We start from the raw sequence: 18,077 nt of genomic DNA on the forward strand, positions 1-18,077 counted from the left end.
CCCATATGACACCAGGCCCGGGCCTGTTACGAATGACCCTAAGTAAAATTAATGTTACAACCTCTACCCACTCCGACCTAAGGGCATAGGCGTATTACATATATAAACATAAATTAAACTAAAGAAATAGAAAATATTAAATGTAATGAGATAATAGGTTACATATAAAAAGAAAACAGGATAGGTTAAAATAAAGATGATTACAACTAATTTCGAGCGAGGAAGGACAAGATCGCAGTTTTTATACCCGGAAGCGATGTTTCGGAACCGATAACGTGCCAAAGTCTGTTGTAGTCACTACATAGTATACGAAAAGGTTCATGCAGAGAAAAGTTAGTTGTACAAGTGGGAAGTATAAGCGGTGTGAAATTGCGGGTCCTTCTAGATGGAACAGAAATTTTAATTTGGCTCAACAGCTCAGAAGAGTCAATCTCACCATTCAAAAGTTTGTAAAGAAAAGTTATACCAAGCATTGTTCTAGGATTAGTTAAAGAAGGAAGGTTAATTAACTGAAGTCGACTAGAATAAGATGGAAGTTGTACAGTTGGATCCCAGCGCAAATCACGAAAGGCAAAAAGTAAAAACTGTTTTTGTACAGATTCTAATTTGTTTTGATAAAACTCATATTGAGGAGACCAAACAATAGATCCATATTCTAATATGGGACGGACTAAAGAAGTAAAAAGTATTTTGGTAGTATATGGATCCTTGAACTCCTTCGACCAGCGCTTTATAAAGCCAAGAACACTCTTAGGCCTACTAACAGTAGTCAATATATGCTGATTAAAACTAAGTTTGTGGTCTATTAAGATCCCAAAGTATTATTAATTCTTTCTAACGGGAAATTATTTAAAAAGTAACTCGTTAATTGGGAAGAACCTCTATAAAAAGACATAACTTTGCACTTAGAATAGTTTAGAGATAACAAGTTAGCCCTACACCACTCCTGAAAAGCATTCAGGTCAGCTTGCAAGGTATGACATGAGAGAGAGTCTACGATCCTTCCATATATTTGGAAACTCGGACAGTGTAACGGACAAGTCAAAAAGCTTAAGTAAAGGCGAGCACAATGACTCCGCACAGAACCTCAGGACACAAGCGGGAATACCGTCTGGGCCCGGTGAGTATACCGGCTTAATCGTCATTAGTTCCTTAGCTACCGAACTTTGCGTTATAATAGGATTAAGAGTACAGTTGGTTATATATATATTTCGTTATAGGATATGGATATATCTGACTAGAGTTGTACTTAGTAGATATGTACGTAGTCGAGAAGAAGTTAGCAAATAAATTAGAAATAGATTGATCAGAAGATGCCGAATCATTATTAAAAACTGCAAACGATGGAAGGGAGATAAAATTTCGCTTTGAGTTCACGAAACTGTAGAACTCTTTAGGATTTTCGGAGAATTGCAACTTGCAACGTTGTAAGTAATTATTATAGCATTTAGAATTAGAAACAATAAAATTGGATTTAGCAACCAAGTAAATCCAGATCCGATGATAGACCCGTGACTTTATATTTTTTGTAATACTTAAGATTCTTCAGTTTTGACAGCCCCCGCGTAAACCATGGTGATTTTTGCGTCACCACAGGAGACACTAAGGGTACACAGTCGTTAAAGATCGAGTCAACAGTGGTATAAAATAAAGAAATGGCTGAATTCATATCCGTACAAGTGTATAAATTAGTCCAATCGGTGTTAAGAAAGGCATTGTTTAGTGCGACAAAGTCAGTCTTCCGAAAACATCGGGTGCGTACCATAGGATCACCCTCGGAGATGGGCTCAAGTATAAATTTAATAGAATCTAAGTGTAGTAAATATGTTGGCCATTCCGATTGGGGCGGAATGTAAGAACAGGTAACAAAAATGGAAAAACGAGTAAAAGATACCTTAACGCATATAAATTCGATAGTACTTGAGACAGGTATTGTTATCAGACCCGATGATAGGTCGGAATCTACAGCAATAAGAACTCCACCACCCCTACGATCACGTCTAAAAATATTGAATTTAGAGGGTAGAACTGTGGCGTCAAAAACGTCATGTTTTAACCAAGTCTCAGTAAAGGCAATTAGGTCAAAATCAAAAGCCAGACTATCTACAAAGAGTTTAGTAAGTTTAGTATTAAGGCCTCTGACATTCTGATATCCGACAGAGAAGGAAGTTGTTAGTTTTTTGATAGAGTAGAAGGAGGAATAGATAAGGAAGGAATAGATAAGGAATAAGTGGGAATAGATGAGGAAGAAAGAGGAATAGATGGTGAAGGAATCCTTGTTTGGCCCCGTGTCTTCCTTTTTCTGGATGTAAACTCCTTCACAATTAATCTTTTCGGCCAGAAGCTAGAACTGCAGATACAGTCAAAGAACTCAATTGGAACACTTTTTTTAAAAGATGAAATTTCTCTAGAATATGAAAATTTGAACTTTTCTATTGATATATGTATTGGAGACATTCAGTTTAGCCCGAATGTGGGCCATGACATCATCCGATGTAGCATCAGGGAGAAGTCTCGAAACAAAAATGTGTTTTTTAGGTGGCACTCCCACCAATGGTTTCGGCATTGCAGGTATTGCATCAGCTACCGCATTAATTGTAGCATCAGTTGCAACAAGTGGCACTCCGGCACTACTATCACTAGAATCCCTATCGGCAAAATCCATCGGTGTAGATTCTTGCCCAGACAAAACGGACACTACAGACATCGTCTGCGGAATTAGAGTTGGCATTGGTTGAGGGGGTCGGAACCGATATAGATGTGGAGACCGTTCTCCTGTCTTCTTACGCTTTCAAAACTGAGTCAGTAGCGTTAAACTACTAAACTGTGACTCGACAGCTTTAAACTCTTGCGAGAGTTTAAGAAAACTGGCGGACAGACTCAACAGGTTATCCTTTGTTTGCCGCATAAAAAGTTCCATTTCATCTTCCACGATCCGGCATGACTCACATCCCCATTTGAGACCCTTTTTTTGATCTAAATGATTCTTTACCCTGCATGTAAAGCCGCCGCACTTAAAATGTACTGTAGTTTTACACAACCAACACTAAATAAAACTATTCAGGGGTGAGGCGGGCTGCAAACAATTTTTAACCGAACAGACAGGCATTATGAGTTAATTGGATGAATTAGTAACCAAACAAATAAAAATGAGATATGTATTGGTATTAAAATATATAACTCACTCTGAGGTCCAGAAATAATAAGAAAGCGAGATATTGAGAGTGCACAAGGGTTAAAAGATAAAGAGAGCACTATAGAGTCTAAATTACAGACACACAACAGACTGCAGTAAGAGCGCAAATAACGGAACAGAATTAAGGTTGTTAAAAACTATTAACACAAACACACAAAAACGCAAACGAGTGATATGGTGCAAGTTAGATTTAATATTATAATTATAATTTTCGATCGCGATGCCGATAAAACAAAATAAAAAAATTATAAAATCAGTTAAAACGCGGGAGCTTAAAAAAAACACGTCCGTCTTCCACGAGAGCGTTGATGTATGATGTATAATATCAAAGAAGCTAACTTCGGCTGCCGAAGTTTTCTGTATCAATGCAACGACAAACCTTTCCAAATAAAATTTCATTTCTTTTTCTTCCCCATGCTGCGATTGGCACGCATACATATACAAATTATGTAGCTGCTCTGTGTATTTCAAGCAATGAGCTGCAGGCTGCAGCACTGTCATCTGACCAATTCTATAATACCCTCTACAAGGGTATAAAAATAAAAGAGCAAAGTGTCACTAGAAGAAGAATAATATTTTAAGGATAAAATCATCCTTTTAAAGCCAACGAAACTATCTATCAACAAAAGAAATATCAACGTTAGACATAGTTTACAACTGACAATGGTGGATGGAAAGGTCTGCAATACTTTAAGCGAGTCGTGTTCTGCCAAGTGCTATATAGGTGGTGCCAATCCAACACAGATGAATAACTTGGCCGTTTGCTTAAACAAAGTCGCTTTGCAGAAATATTTTAAATTTGGTCATCTCTATCATCGCGGTAAAAAAATAAATGCCGACAACACAGATATAATACATTCATACTGTAAAAGGAGGGCTTTTACAGTTCGACCCATTCATAACCGGTCAGAGAAATGTTCCAAAAAAAATATAAAGATAACTCAAAGTAATTTGACTCTGTATATAGCTTATTAGAGGATACGATATAAATATTTATAATAATAATTATAAGCTCTGCTTGAATTTCATAGAACTAAATTTGTTCATTTTTTTTATTTGGGTATGGGGTGGATATGAGGGGTGGTTGGCGTGCGCTCCAATAAATCACCTTCATCTTTTTGCCACTAAATTTAAATATTTTTTGCAACCCTTGGTACAAATTTTTTTGTCTACGGCTCCATATAAGCGCATCTATTGTGCATTGGGGTTAGTTTTATTCGCGAATACAATTCAGTTAATTTAGGATAGCAGCCAACCTTTTAATGATCTCACTCTAACAACTGTCATTAATGATGCCATTGTAATTTTCAAAAAATATCTTTGACGTATTTCCGTCATTTACCTTTTAATCCTATCTTCCGAAAGAATTCAGCTTGTGCATATTACATACATCCTTGTATCCTCACAAGGTGTATTATCCGTTTTTGTTTAACCTGGCTAGGCCAGCTACAACGTAAATTCCATCCACTTGATTTTGCAATGCGTGGAAGAAATTCCATGATTTTCATTAAATAAAGGTAAATGTGAATTAGATATACTACCTATTTTCGTAGGCAACTAGAAAACTATCACGAAAATAAAAATATAATATTTCTAAGACGGATATATTTGTAGTCAAGTAGTATTTTAAATACATTACTGGGTTACGTTAACAATTTACAACGCACTGTGCGTTTTTTGGGCAAATTTTTCCTAGTTTTATGGGTTATTGATCCTTGTTTGCTCTGTTTCACCAAAAACGCCAATATTTAGTGTAATTTTTAAACGCTTCTAGTTCAAAAACGATTTAAGTAATTATTTATATTTATAAAACATGCTATTAATAAAGAACATACTTTCCAGATAGAACCAAAAAATCAAAGATCAATTGTTGAAATCGCCCAATATTCAGTTTTAAAGTTTTTTCGTAATAATTATCATTTATTTCCATTTTCTAATAATGTCTCGACTTGGGCGCCTCTAGCACCCATGAATCTTAACCAATATTAATAAAGCATTCCCTATCGATTGCATATATAATTTTTGCCAAACGCGATCATTAATGCAACGTTATCCGGGCAGAGGCCCAACTGTGCGATGTTCGGTAAAATATTGTTTCACTAACAGTTAACATTAAAGGAAAATAACGAGTTCTGCTGTTCAGACCAAAATCGATTACTTGATTTGTTCGGTTTTTTAAGCGAAAAAAACTGTCAAACAATTTTTTGCGGGCTATGGTCAATGTCGTTATCAATTTCGGCTAAAAATCTGGTTTGAAACACGTAACTTTCCAGCGGACAAATTTATTAGAAAGAAACATCCATAAAGACAGCAGACTCAAACTCCTTTGCTTTAAAACTTCATTTAAGGTGCGCGAAATAAGTGGGACACTACATTCCTATCCATATCAACAAAACCGATTAGGATATTAAAATAAAATACATTTATCTTTAAATTTCTTAAACTTATAATTATATTTCAGCCCATTAAAATAGAAAAAGGTTTAGGGCAAAATTAGAAAAGTATCAAACAAAATATTTTCAACCGAAATAAGTAACTAACCAGAGTGCCGGGGCTAACTTCGACCGCGTCAAAGTTTGTATACCCTTGCAACTTTTTTGGTAACTCTTTCCTTACCTATTAGCCATCAATGTGGAAGAACGTTTTATCTAAAAAGGCTTATGTTTGCGAAAGAATGGCCTACAATCATAGGAAATAACGAAGATATTGATCAAAGTCACTGTTTTCCACCGATCGTTCCTATGGGAGCTATATGATATAGTCCCCCGATCTTTATCAAATTGGGCACAGTCATTAACAGATATATTAAACTAACAAATGTTTAATTTCAAAGCAATCGTGTTAAAAGTAACGAAGTTATTCACAAAAGTCACTGTTTTCGACCGATCGTTTCTATGGGACCTATATAATATAGTCATCCGATCTTGATTAAATTTGGCACAATCATTAACAGATATATTAAACTAACAAATGTTTAATTTCAAAGCAATCGTGTTAAAAGTAACGAAGTTATTTACAAAAGTCACTGTTTTCGACCGATCGTTCCTATGGGAGCTATATGATATAGTCATCCGATCTTGATCAAATTTGGCACAGATGTTTATAAGCGTAATAAACTCTCTAATATTTCACGATAATAGCGCAGAAATTTATGCACACGTCTCGTAGATATCGAAAAAGAAAAATTTTTACATATTTGGGATGCGCTGATATTTTATTTGATCGCTAGATTTCATATTCAGTTGTCACTGAATATTTGGCTATCAGAACGGGGGTTTCTTTCATAATTTTCCAGGTCTTTTCGTCATTTTTCACTGTGTTTTTATTATCGCCAAAATGTTCTTCAATTTTGCCAATTAAGATCGCCCCATCACATATACCCTTATATACCCTTGCAGTCCGAGCTAAGCCAAGGCATTGGGAGGCCATTCATAGTCCATGACTTGATGGATATATTACTTAGCTCGCAAAACAATTGGCTCGCAGTTAGCCATCTAGCTGCAGTGATCATACAGTCCCTGCGTCGCGCTGAACGTCAGCGCAACCAGAATTCAAACTCTAGATGAGTATCTAGATGAGGCTTTCATGCCATCTCCCCCTCGTGAAGTAATAACTTCAGCGTTGGTTCCGCGAGAGGGATACGGAAGTAGGGTAGGTTTTAGTGCGGTGAGGTGACCCCTAACCAAGGTCGATACCAAGTCGACCAAAAAAAAAAAAAACCCTTGCAGTCCTTGGCAATAATAATTTTACATGTTTAAAATTTGTTTTTTGCAGCTCAATTCATCAATATGCAAACAATACCCTCTGCAAGGGTATAAAAAAAAAACAACTGGTTGTAAAGTGAAGAAAGATTAATGAGAAGAAGTCTGTCAGAATAAGAAGGTACGCCTTCGCCGAGTCTTCACTCAGGTCGCAATGAAGACCTCGTAACGCAAAGTTAAGGAATTGCTTCTGAAGAGATTCAATTCTACATTTTATGAAGCCAAGAAGACGGAATGCATCGAGAACAGATTGCAAGTTACATGGAAGGATCATTATAGGAATAACAAATCTTGACGTCATCCGCAAACATTAGCTCGCGTGAGTGTACCAAGGCCAAGGGCAAATCATTTATAAACGGGGTAAATAACAGTGGGCCCTGTCTTGGGGGACACCTGAGGTAGTTTTAGATAATGAGGAACGCAAAAGGTGTCTTTGGGCTCTGCCAATAAGATACGATTCTAGCTAAGCTAATAGTTTCGGGGGAAAGCCCATAACGTTAAGTTTAGTAAGAGTTATAGAATGATTAAGAAGACACGGTGCACTAGAGTAGTCAGTTCTAAAAGGTTGGTAAGCGACGAACCTCCTTTCATGGTGTTTAAGGGAAGACGTAATAATTTTCTCAAACGGTAGTCAGAACTCCGTGGAGTGAAAAGTAAATGGGAACCAGCATAATATAGGAATTGATCAGTAAAAGGTTAATGGAAACCACCATAATATAGCAATTGATCAGCATTCATTCGGGATAGATTAAGTCGTACAAGGTACATCAATCTGAAAAGAAGAACATGAAGGCAATTTATTTTTTTTTGTAAAGAGACAATTTTAAAGTTTTCCAGTATCTCTTGAAATAAACTGTTATATACATATGTATGTTTTCTTCTCATTTCAGGTACAAAAAAATGTCTTCCCTTTTTTGCATTCATGGATCAAGTGAAAAAACAAAATTCGTTATTAAGCGCTGAGTTTTATCAACAAGAGGAATCTCTTTTAAAATATGAACACAAATGCCAATCAGTGCGAGATTTTAATGTTATTAAAGCTATTTCAATTTAAACAGTACGATAAAATGCTTTTCAGTGAGACAGAGTTACCATTATTAAGGCCCAAAAACTGCATTGACAACAGGTCTACCCTGGTGTCATAAAATATTTAATTTTAAAGAATGTTCAATATCGGTCGTACGTATATACCAAAACAATGCATGTACTTCTTAATACATTAAGTTAACACACGTTGCATTCTGCGAGACGATTTTGGACGCGATTTTAACTTTTACTTATAGGTAGCTTCCCAAAATGTAATTATCTATTGATTCTAAAAAGGATCCTGGAAAATAATTAAAAATTGCAATTAAAATTTTACACCTTTGTTTTAAATATGTACATATGTATATGGCCATACAACATGTATGGAAACAAATTAAATTTTATCCGTTTTCACAATTTTATCTTTTATCTTTCTTCCTTTATTTGAAAAGACTTTAAGTGGATATGTATTAGTATTGAGTATATCTTACTCTTTCCCCCAGTGCGATAACAATATCTTATTCTTTTTAAAGTATATTTTACTCTTTTTCTCTGTTATAAATTAGCTTTAAGTTATATATTACTATTACATTCGTGATGCAGTGGGACAGTGCGAGAAGTGTGCTGTCTCATTTATTAGAAAAAGAACAAAGAGAATAAAATAAAATAATGTCAGGAAGAAGAGTTCACCAAAGTCAGACGTGTTTTACTCGCTATAATTTCAGAAGTATAGTTACCACAGTGAAAATACAGTGGAAGAGCTAGAAGAGCAAGAAAAAACAAAATTATAAAAACAATAATGGATTTAATAAATCCTGATGATTTTTCAAAGTCCCAGTTACAGACCTGGTGCAAAAACCTAGGTTTACCAGATACTGGCACTAAAACTGTGCTAGCCGAACGATTAAACCATCTAAGACCTGTAGCGAGAGGGCAACATCCAAAAGATGGGGCTGCTCCTAGGGATAGGATCAGGTAAACGCGCAGATCCGCCTGAAAAAGATTGCTTGGAGTACCTGAAGAGCATTCTACATACGGCAGACGATGGCGCCGATCAGACGCGAAATTTCGAGGCAGACTTATTTCCAGGTCAAGGGCAGCAAAAAGTAACGGCAAACGAACAGAACGAAGCAGAAAATTAACAAAACTATGCAAAAAGGGAGACGCAGACAAAAAGAGAGACAGAAAACGAGAGCATTCTGAATGAACAGCAAGAAATAAACGAAGACACAAATGAGAAGCCGAATGAATAGAGTACCAACAGAGAGAACAAAGCAACAAATGAGAGGTCGAATGAAGAGCGTAACAACGAAGAGGATAAAGCAACAAATGAGAAGCCAAATGAAGAGAACAAAAAGAAGAAAACATAGTTATTTACACGTTGGAAAAAAAGGTGGAACTACTTTGCAAAGAATTAGAACTGGTTTGTAGGGAGAACGAACTTTTGCCCCTTGCTGGCAACCCTGAGTCTGGCAACTTGTTTATGCTCAACGGGCAACACAGGGGAGACGGGAGCTTTCACCTCGCGCCGCTCTCCCGATGATGCCAATCGCTCTCCCCACGAAAAGAACTCCCCACACTTCACTCCAAGCGGGGCTTGGTTCCCCGCACTTAGTTAACTAGAATTAGTTGAAATTTACCTGTGAATACAAAACATATAGTGAAAAGAAAATTCTCTGCGCGTTTCCTATTTCTGAAGGAAGGAAGAAGTAAAAGTAGGATTCATTTAGCTGCCCCCTCTACCAAGGAAATTCAACCCCCCTACACAAACATTGGTCCTTTGAGCCGGATACCAAGATCCTCTCGAACCGTTTGCATCGGTGTAAGCTAAGTAATACATATGTATAATTGTTTCCCTTGATTTTCCTAATCAAATGAAAATTACTTTCGCGCAAATTTCCTGATTACAAATCGTTTTTCCTCCTCAAAGGAGAGAAAATTTTGGTCCCCAATTTTTTCATACATATGTATGTGTCCAGTACATGAGGCGCCATATTTGTTCGCCCACTCCCACTCGTACTTTGGCATATATAGGCCAAGTATATAAGGCGCCATATTTATTTGCCTATTTCCAATATATATATATTTTCGCAATTTTTAAAATTTTAACACATATGTATGTATTGAAACAAATCTACGAAATTCAGAGTGATCTCCTACATATGTATGTAAATGCAAGCAGAGTTTGTGAATGTGACATAATATAAATTACAAAGTTTTATCCAAAACCAGAGGGCCGTGGTTAACTTTGACCGCGTCAAAGTTTGTATACCCTTGCAACTTTTTTGGTAACTCTTTCCTTACCTATTAGCCATCAATGTGGAAGAACGTTTTATCTAAAAAGGCTTATGTTTGCGAAAGAATGGCCTACAATCATAGGAAATAACGAAGATATTGATCAAAGTCACTGTTTTCCACCGATCGTTCTTATGGGAGCTATATGATATAGTCACCCGATCTTTATCAAATTGGGCACAGTCATTAACAGATATATCAAACTAACAAATGTTTAATTTGAAAGCAATCGCGTTAAAAGTAACGAAGTTATTTACAAAAGTCACTGTTTTCCGATCGTTCCTATGGGAGCTATTTGATATAGTCCCCCGATCTTTATAAAATTCGGCACAGTCATTAACAGATATATTAAACTAACAAATATTTAATTTGAAAGCAATCGCGTTAAAAGTAACGAAGTTATTCACAAAAGTCACTGTTTTCGACCGATCGTTTCTATGGGACCTATATAATATAGTCATCCGATCTTGATTAAATTTGGCACAGTCATTAACAGATATATTAAACTAACAAATGTTTAATTTCAAAGCAATCGCGTTAAAAGTAACGAAGTTATTTACAAAAGTCACTGTTTTCGACCGATCGTTCCTATGAGAGCTATATGATATAGTCATCCGATCTTGATCAAATTTGGCACAGATGTTTATAAGCGTAATAAACTCTCTAATATTTCACGATAATAGCGCAGAAAATAACGAAGTTATTGAGAAAAGTCACTGTTCGTGACTTTGGGGTTTGTATGGGAGCTATATGATATAGTGGTCCGATCCGGCTGAATCCGAGATATACAACGCCTGCAGTATATACAAGCCTATTTCAGCTCTGTAGCTCTTACGGTCTAGGAGGAGTTTGCGTTGATCCAGACGGACGGACGTACGGACGGACATGGCTATTTGAACTCGTCTCGTCGTGCTGATCAAGAATATATATACTTTGTATGGTCGGAGATGCTTCGTTCTATGCGTTGCACACTTCTGACCAAAATTAATATACCCTTTTTGCAAGGGTATAAAAACCAACAGAAACATTTTTAATCGATTGAATAGTCGTCTCCTCTGTTTCTTACCAATTCCAATATACGAGCTGCCATTTACTTAAGCGTGTTTTGCAGCATTTGCGTTTCCAATTTGTCCGATTCTTGAAAAATGGATTCATATAAGCCGTTGAATCAAGATGCCTAAAAGATTGTTCATCGGATTTGGGTTTAGTCTGCTTGTTCACCAGTCTAAATTTGGAATTAGAGGGACTTTTAAGTAAGCTTCTTTGAGCTTTTTTGTATGATTGGGTGCATTATCACGCTAGAAAATGTATGCATCCTGTCCAAATTGCACAAAAATGATGTTGGATAACTCAACATAGTTTTGTGCACTTATGTTATGCGTCATAAAACACTTTAGAGTCCCTTCAATAAACAGGAATCCTGTCCGTATATACAAATTTCTATACACATGGACTTGTTTTGGAGCGCGCAAATCGTGAATTTAACAGCGCTACTCCTAGGGTTTATAGAAATTAAACATTTTTGGTTACTAAAAACAATATTTTTCCACACAGTTCAAACTGGGAATCAAAACTTTTTATTTGTTGGCAAACTGTAAACGCAGCTATATGCCTACGCAGAATCTTCGGTTTCGAGAGTTTTTTTTCAATATAAAGCATTATATGTTCACCGCAGAATTTATGCACACGTCTCGTAGATATCGAAAGAGAAAAATTTTTACATATTTGGGATGCGCTGATATTTTATTTGATCGCTAGATTTCATATTCAGTTGTCACTGAATATTGGGCTATCAGAACGGGCGTTTCTTTCATAATTTTCCAGGTCTTTTCGTCATTTTTCACTGTGTTTTTATTATCGCCAAAATGTTCTTCAATTTTGCCAATTAAGATCGCCACATCACATATACCCTTATATACCCTTGCAGTCCTTGGCAATAATAATTTTACATGTTTAAAATTTGTTTTTTGCAGCTCAATTCATCAATATGCAAACAAAACAATTTTACTCTTCATACACATACAGTTTATCTAGCGTTGAGTATGTGTGTGTATGCATGTGCTCTGTTGATGACGTATGACGTAGTAGACAGCAAGTAGCGCTGCTGGCAGCAGAGCCGATTTATATTGACTGTAACTTGTGTTCTATTCATCCGATCGGATTGAAATTTTTTGATCTCATGTTTTATATCCTTTCCCAATACTATCACATTAGCAAATTTCATGGGGATACTCCAATTTTTATGAAATTTTTTTAAAAATGTTTCTTCTAGAGCTGTATGATATAGTGGTCCGAACCTGATCATTTTCATACTAGATCTGCTTCAGATAATAAAAAAATTCAGTTTCAATTTAGCTTTTAAGATGGCTGAGTAAAACGCATACGCACGGACGGACATGGCTATATCGACTCAGCTTCTCATGCTGATCAATACTTTATGGGGGGGAAACGTCTCCTTCTGTGCGTTACAAACATCTGAAAAATTTTATAATACCCTCTGCAAGGTTATAAAAATAGTTATCAATAGCAACAAATATAATAAAAGGTAAAAATCTATTTTTTTGTTAATTTTAAATGATTTAAATAAATTTGTTATTTGTAAACATTAGGAATATTTTAAATAAGCCCGCTCCTCGTCTCAGTGAATTTCCCCGATAACCGAATTTGGGCACACTAAAAGGGTATAATACGCTAAGGCGGGGTACGGGCACACTCGCTTGAATATAGTCAATAAGACCGCATGTGCACTTAATTTGAAAAAATAAATAAAATCCGGAAATATAAAATCAATCCCAAGGGATTATTTACTTTAAAAAGTAGAGAGTTTACATATTCAAAGTACCAATTTCATGTGCTTCTCTAAACTGTAATGACAGCAAAGCAATCTGTCACATTCATAGCTCGCAAATGATAGTTGATCGTTTTTCTCATATGCTCTGCTTCGTATCAAAACCGAAAAGATTCTCCAGAAACGATCTCTCTCTGAGCGGCACTTTTTGTTTTGTTTTAAATTGTTTTTTGTCAACGGCTTTATTCGTTATCCACAATCGTTTCCATTATCCCCGACGGAACTACCTTTCAGTATTGCTTCATCGACGGGAAACTCCACCTTTGTCGGGGTTCGAACTCGAGCACAACAGAATTGTAGTTTTAGTAGGTCTCCATTGAGCCACCAACAATTTGCTTCATTTAACTCAAGCAATCGATCAGTGTTTGACTTGAGCGAAATGAAAACAGAAATGACTGTCTCGATCAGAGCGCGAGCGAGCTAAGTCAGTCGCGACAAGAACAGTTTCTGTCTGAGTCTTTATTATTGTGTCAGTCAAAGACACTTATTTGCAGACAATGGAAAAGTGTCAACAGTTATTTGCGAGCTATGGTCACATTTACTTATTTCGTTGGCAAAACTCCACGTTGGCTTTTAAAAATTAATGTTACTGGAAAACCCTGCGATACTTTGTCACAATTTTTTGGTTATCGCTGAAGAACAATACAACTAAAATATAGAAGGAAATGAGAATACGAAAAGCTGTATATTTTGGACAAAATAATTTGGTAAGTCTTTGTCCCACTTACTTACTGCGCTTACCCACTTACTTACTTTGTTTACCAAATACAAGTTCATAAGGACAGTAATTATGTGTTACTGATGGAGTTGTGTTAAAACAGTACACAAAATATTGTAACCTTACATCCCAATCAGTTTTATCTACTGATATACATATGTATGTATGTACTGTATATGAACGAATGTCCTTATATTTATGTATATGTATTGTATTTCCTGTTTCCCTGTTTACAAAAGTATTTACACAATGTATTCTCTTTTGCAACTTTTATTTTCTAAGTTATTTTGTTGTTGTTGTAGGTAAATTACAACAAGAAAACATTCTAAGCTTTGAAGCTTGATTATTCAAGAATACAAAGAAAAATTAAAAAATAACGGTATGTAGAGCAAGTCAAAAGCAAATGAACGAATACATATGTATGTATGTATGTACAGTTGTCAAAAGTATTTTCCTAATGAAAATGTACTCTTATTCTTTGACTTCAATTTCTAAAAATAAGTTGGTTTTGCTTTCATTGGGACTAAAAAAGCTTCATTTAAAATATTACGATTGATAATTCGAGAACCAACTATTAAAATGGTGAAAACACGAGAGTTAAATATTGAGATACATATGCTCTGAGAGCAAAGATTAGAATGTTTTCTTGTTGTAATTTACTTACAACAACAACAAAATAACATTGTAAATAAAAGTTTCAGAACAAAGTTCACTGTTTAAATACTTTTGACCACCCCTGTATGTATGTACATATGTACATTTTTGGTGATTCTTAAACAGAACAAAGATTCTCAAAATATTTTACTATTCTTAAAAGTCCATGTGTATATGTACATAAAAACATTTATGTACATATATTCATATGCATACATACATATGTATGTGTTTATGTATGTATGTTTGTACGACTGTATGAAAATGTGCAAATACAGCTTACCATGCACCGCTAACCAATCATTTAAATTTTCGCCTTCTGGTAACCGCACCACTTGTCGCAAATTAATGCCTGATTGAAGACTTGCCTGGGCTTGTTTGTGAAGGGAATATCGAATGGTGCCCGAAGTAAAACGTTTTTTGGGTCTAAATGTCTAAGATTCAAAATTGGCATTAATATATCTCTGCTTCATCAAAGTAATGTGCCATACCCTTCCCTGATGAAACAACTCCAAAAACCCATTCAAAGACATTTTGTGTTGCTTCTCTTAATTATTCTGTTTATTACTTAAATTCGTGTTCAGCAGTAGAGCTGGGAAATCCATCGATGGCTCCATCGATAGTATCGATGGAAATTAAAAAGTGCGATAGATCGATGGAAATTTTTCGATGGCGATCTATCGAACTTGATTTGTGCGTGGTCACGTGTTTGGTAAAGTGCAGTGCTGGTTGTGGTCGCAGGAGCAGGTGGATTTTTGGCAAGGATTTTCAGGAGCTGCGTTTTGATCTTGGCAATTTAAATGGAGAAGTTTTTACATACCACCAGTAAGTATTTTACCCTGATAGTCAGGGCCGTCGAGAATATATCAGGGCCCAGTGGTAGTAAGCTACGCCCCCCCCTCTCTCTCCTCTCTCTCTCTCTCTCTCTCTCTCTCTACCACAAACCCTTTACTTCAATTCTGTTTGATATAATTTCGATCAAAAACAGGGCCCCGCTAAAAACTTCGGGCCCGGTGGGAATCCCACCTTTACCACCCCCCTCTCGTCGGGCCTGCTGATAGTTTATTATCCAGATTTTGATTCAAAGACTTCAGAAATAATATAAATGGTGTATATACAGTCAAGGAAAAAAGTCAACATACACCGAATAAGAAAGTGACATTTTGCGATGTGTTTCGTCCTTTTCTGCCTACAAGTTTTGTTATTTTACTTGACTGTATACTTTTTTGTTCACATATGTACATACAGTTGTGTTCAAAAATATAGTAGCGCATCACCTTAAAAAAAAATTTAATTAAATTAAACTGTTTTTTTTTACTCCTTTGTTGCCACTACTATAATTTTGAACAGGCACTTTTTGGTGTATTTCGGAAAAGTCATTAAAAAATTATAAAAACCAATGGAAAACTACCGGAATCTAGTCATATTCTCATCTTTATATCCTATTCTTTGAAAAATAAAAAAGAAAATTTTATTTTTAATGTTAAACATGTCGAAAAATTAATTTAAATTTTTTAAGGCGATGCGCTATATTTTTGAACACAACTGTATGTATGTATAACGATTATACATAAATAAAAAAATTGTTTCGCTGGCATCAAAATTAAGAATCCCTTGGCTTCTTAACCACTAAGTCGAATGTCGTTGTCTTTTCTCATATTAATTTCGAAAGTAATTTAACGTATTATTAAGTGTTTTTGCTTGTTAGCACAATAACTATCTGTAGAAGACTTATATAGTTTTAAGTTATCCAGTTGAGACTGAAAATCTTAATGAATTTTGTTATTGTTTTAAGTTGAAGCTTTTGTTTCACAATAAGTATGTGTAAAAGACTTATATAGTTTTAAGTTATCCAGTTGAGACTGAAAATCTTATTGAATTTTGTTATTGTTTGAAGTTGAAGCTTTTGTTTCACAATAAGTATGTGTAAAAGACTTTTATAGTTTTAAGTTATCCAGTTGAGACTGAAAATCTTAATGAATTTTGTTATTGTTTGAAGTTGAAGCTTTTGTTTGAAGTTGAAGTTGAAGTTTTTTTGTTTCAAATGTTAATTAAATAATTTAAAAACCTAAATAACAATTTTGTATTTTATTTGAATAATAATCCGATGGAACCATCGATAATATCGATGGTTTTATCCATCGATGGAAAAAGACCAAACCATCGATACTATCGATTTTTTTTCCATCGCTTAAAAAACCATCGAGGGGGGAGACTATCGATGGATTCCCAGCTCTATTCAGCAGTAGAGCTTGAAAATCATCGATGACCATCGTATATCGATGTTTTTGAAAACTATCGATTATGTTTCATACATTGTACATTTCAACACAAAATCCATCTGCGGGAAACAGTTGGGATTAACGGTGTAAGTGAAACATAGATTCATGGGCGCACCTACACCATTTCTTACCAGCTGACTTTATAAAAGCCACAGGCAGACTTGTTGCATAGTGCAGAAATAATTTATTTTTTATGTGTTTTGTTGAAAGACCTAGTTAAAGTCTATTGTTTTTTTTAAACAGTTTGAAACAGCCTCGAGGTCAATTTTAAAAGTCATCTGACTTCATGGCTTTTAAGAATACATAACTCCAAAAATATTTTTTCACTCTCCATATCCTATATATTTCGGTAGCACTTCTGCAACCGCCTTCATACCAACTATAATGAAAAACCAATTCTTTTATATGTATATCAAACAACTACATAAATCAGAAACAAAGCATACATTTACACGGCAGCACAGCATGACGAGGAATTTAATACTTATTGTTTTTTTAATTTTTAATTGTCAGTAACTGTGTTACAGTTAAATCTATATTCCTCAGGGTGTTTGTTGTATATAGCATTTCTAACGTAAATCGTTTTGCTTACATATAATGTTGCTCTTAGCCATTATTTCAACCTTATATTTAGTTTTGTTGAAAGGTGCCTTAATGTCTTATCAGGTCAATTTTAAAAGCCATCTGACTGGATGACTTTTAAGAATAACAGCAAAAATATTTTTACTCTCTCTCTATTTTTACGTAATTTTTATTGTAACATGTGGATTGTGATAATCTTTCGGATAATTGGGGATAATTGGGGATAATGGTTAGCCATTAATATCTTGTGCATTGCACTATGGTCCAGATTTTGTTCTTTTTGGCATAAAATCGATTTTTCGATGTTAATATATCGTTGCTTTTTTGTTTTTATATTAAACTAAATTCATTATACATTATAAAAATTATAATAAAAATCGTTGAAAGTACCAGCAAACATTTTTGAGAGCTTTTAAAAGTGAGCTAGCGATCAGCTGATTTCCGAATAGAAATTGACGCCATTTCTTCTTATTTTTTCTTTCCGGTCGATAACTGATCAATCGTCATTGAATTAGTTGTCACATTTTTCATCATTAAATAATTTCATTAATTCTATTTATGTATGTTTTGAACGGTAAGCAATGCCAAGAAAGCTCGGTACTTGCGAAATAGCAGATCCGAATTAATTGATACAGTTTGCGACGACAGCGAAGCAATAAATTTTCCCACAGAGTTTTTGAACTCACTGGTTTTGCCAGGCATGCCAGCGCATAAT

The 18,077-nt window shown here is 35.2% G+C and overlaps 1 protein-coding gene across 5 annotated transcripts in view; it reads right to left on the bottom strand.

The window, feature by feature from the left end:
* Positions 1-15,120, bottom strand: part of Mob3 (MOB kinase activator 3) — a 292,093-nt gene extending 276,973 nt beyond the window's left edge. For all 5 annotated transcript variants that reach the window (XM_068283951.1, XM_068283950.1, XM_068283949.1 and 2 more), the window contains exons 1-2: positions 14,990-15,120; positions 14,782-14,932 (exon numbers count right to left, since the gene is read on the bottom strand). In XM_068283951.1, the coding sequence (XP_068140052.1) occupies positions 14,782-14,932; positions 14,990-15,031 (193 nt within the window). In that variant the 5' untranslated portion in view covers positions 15,032-15,120. The remainder of the gene's footprint in view (positions 1-14,781; positions 14,933-14,989) is intronic.
* Positions 15,121-18,077: the final 2,957 nt, after the last annotated feature.

Source organism: Drosophila tropicalis, unplaced genomic scaffold (genome assembly GCF_018151085.1).
Source record: "Drosophila tropicalis isolate 14030-0801.00 unplaced genomic scaffold, ASM1815108v1 contig_258, whole genome shotgun sequence".
In the NCBI taxonomy this organism is placed as follows: Eukaryota; Metazoa; Arthropoda; class Insecta; order Diptera; family Drosophilidae; genus Drosophila; species Drosophila tropicalis.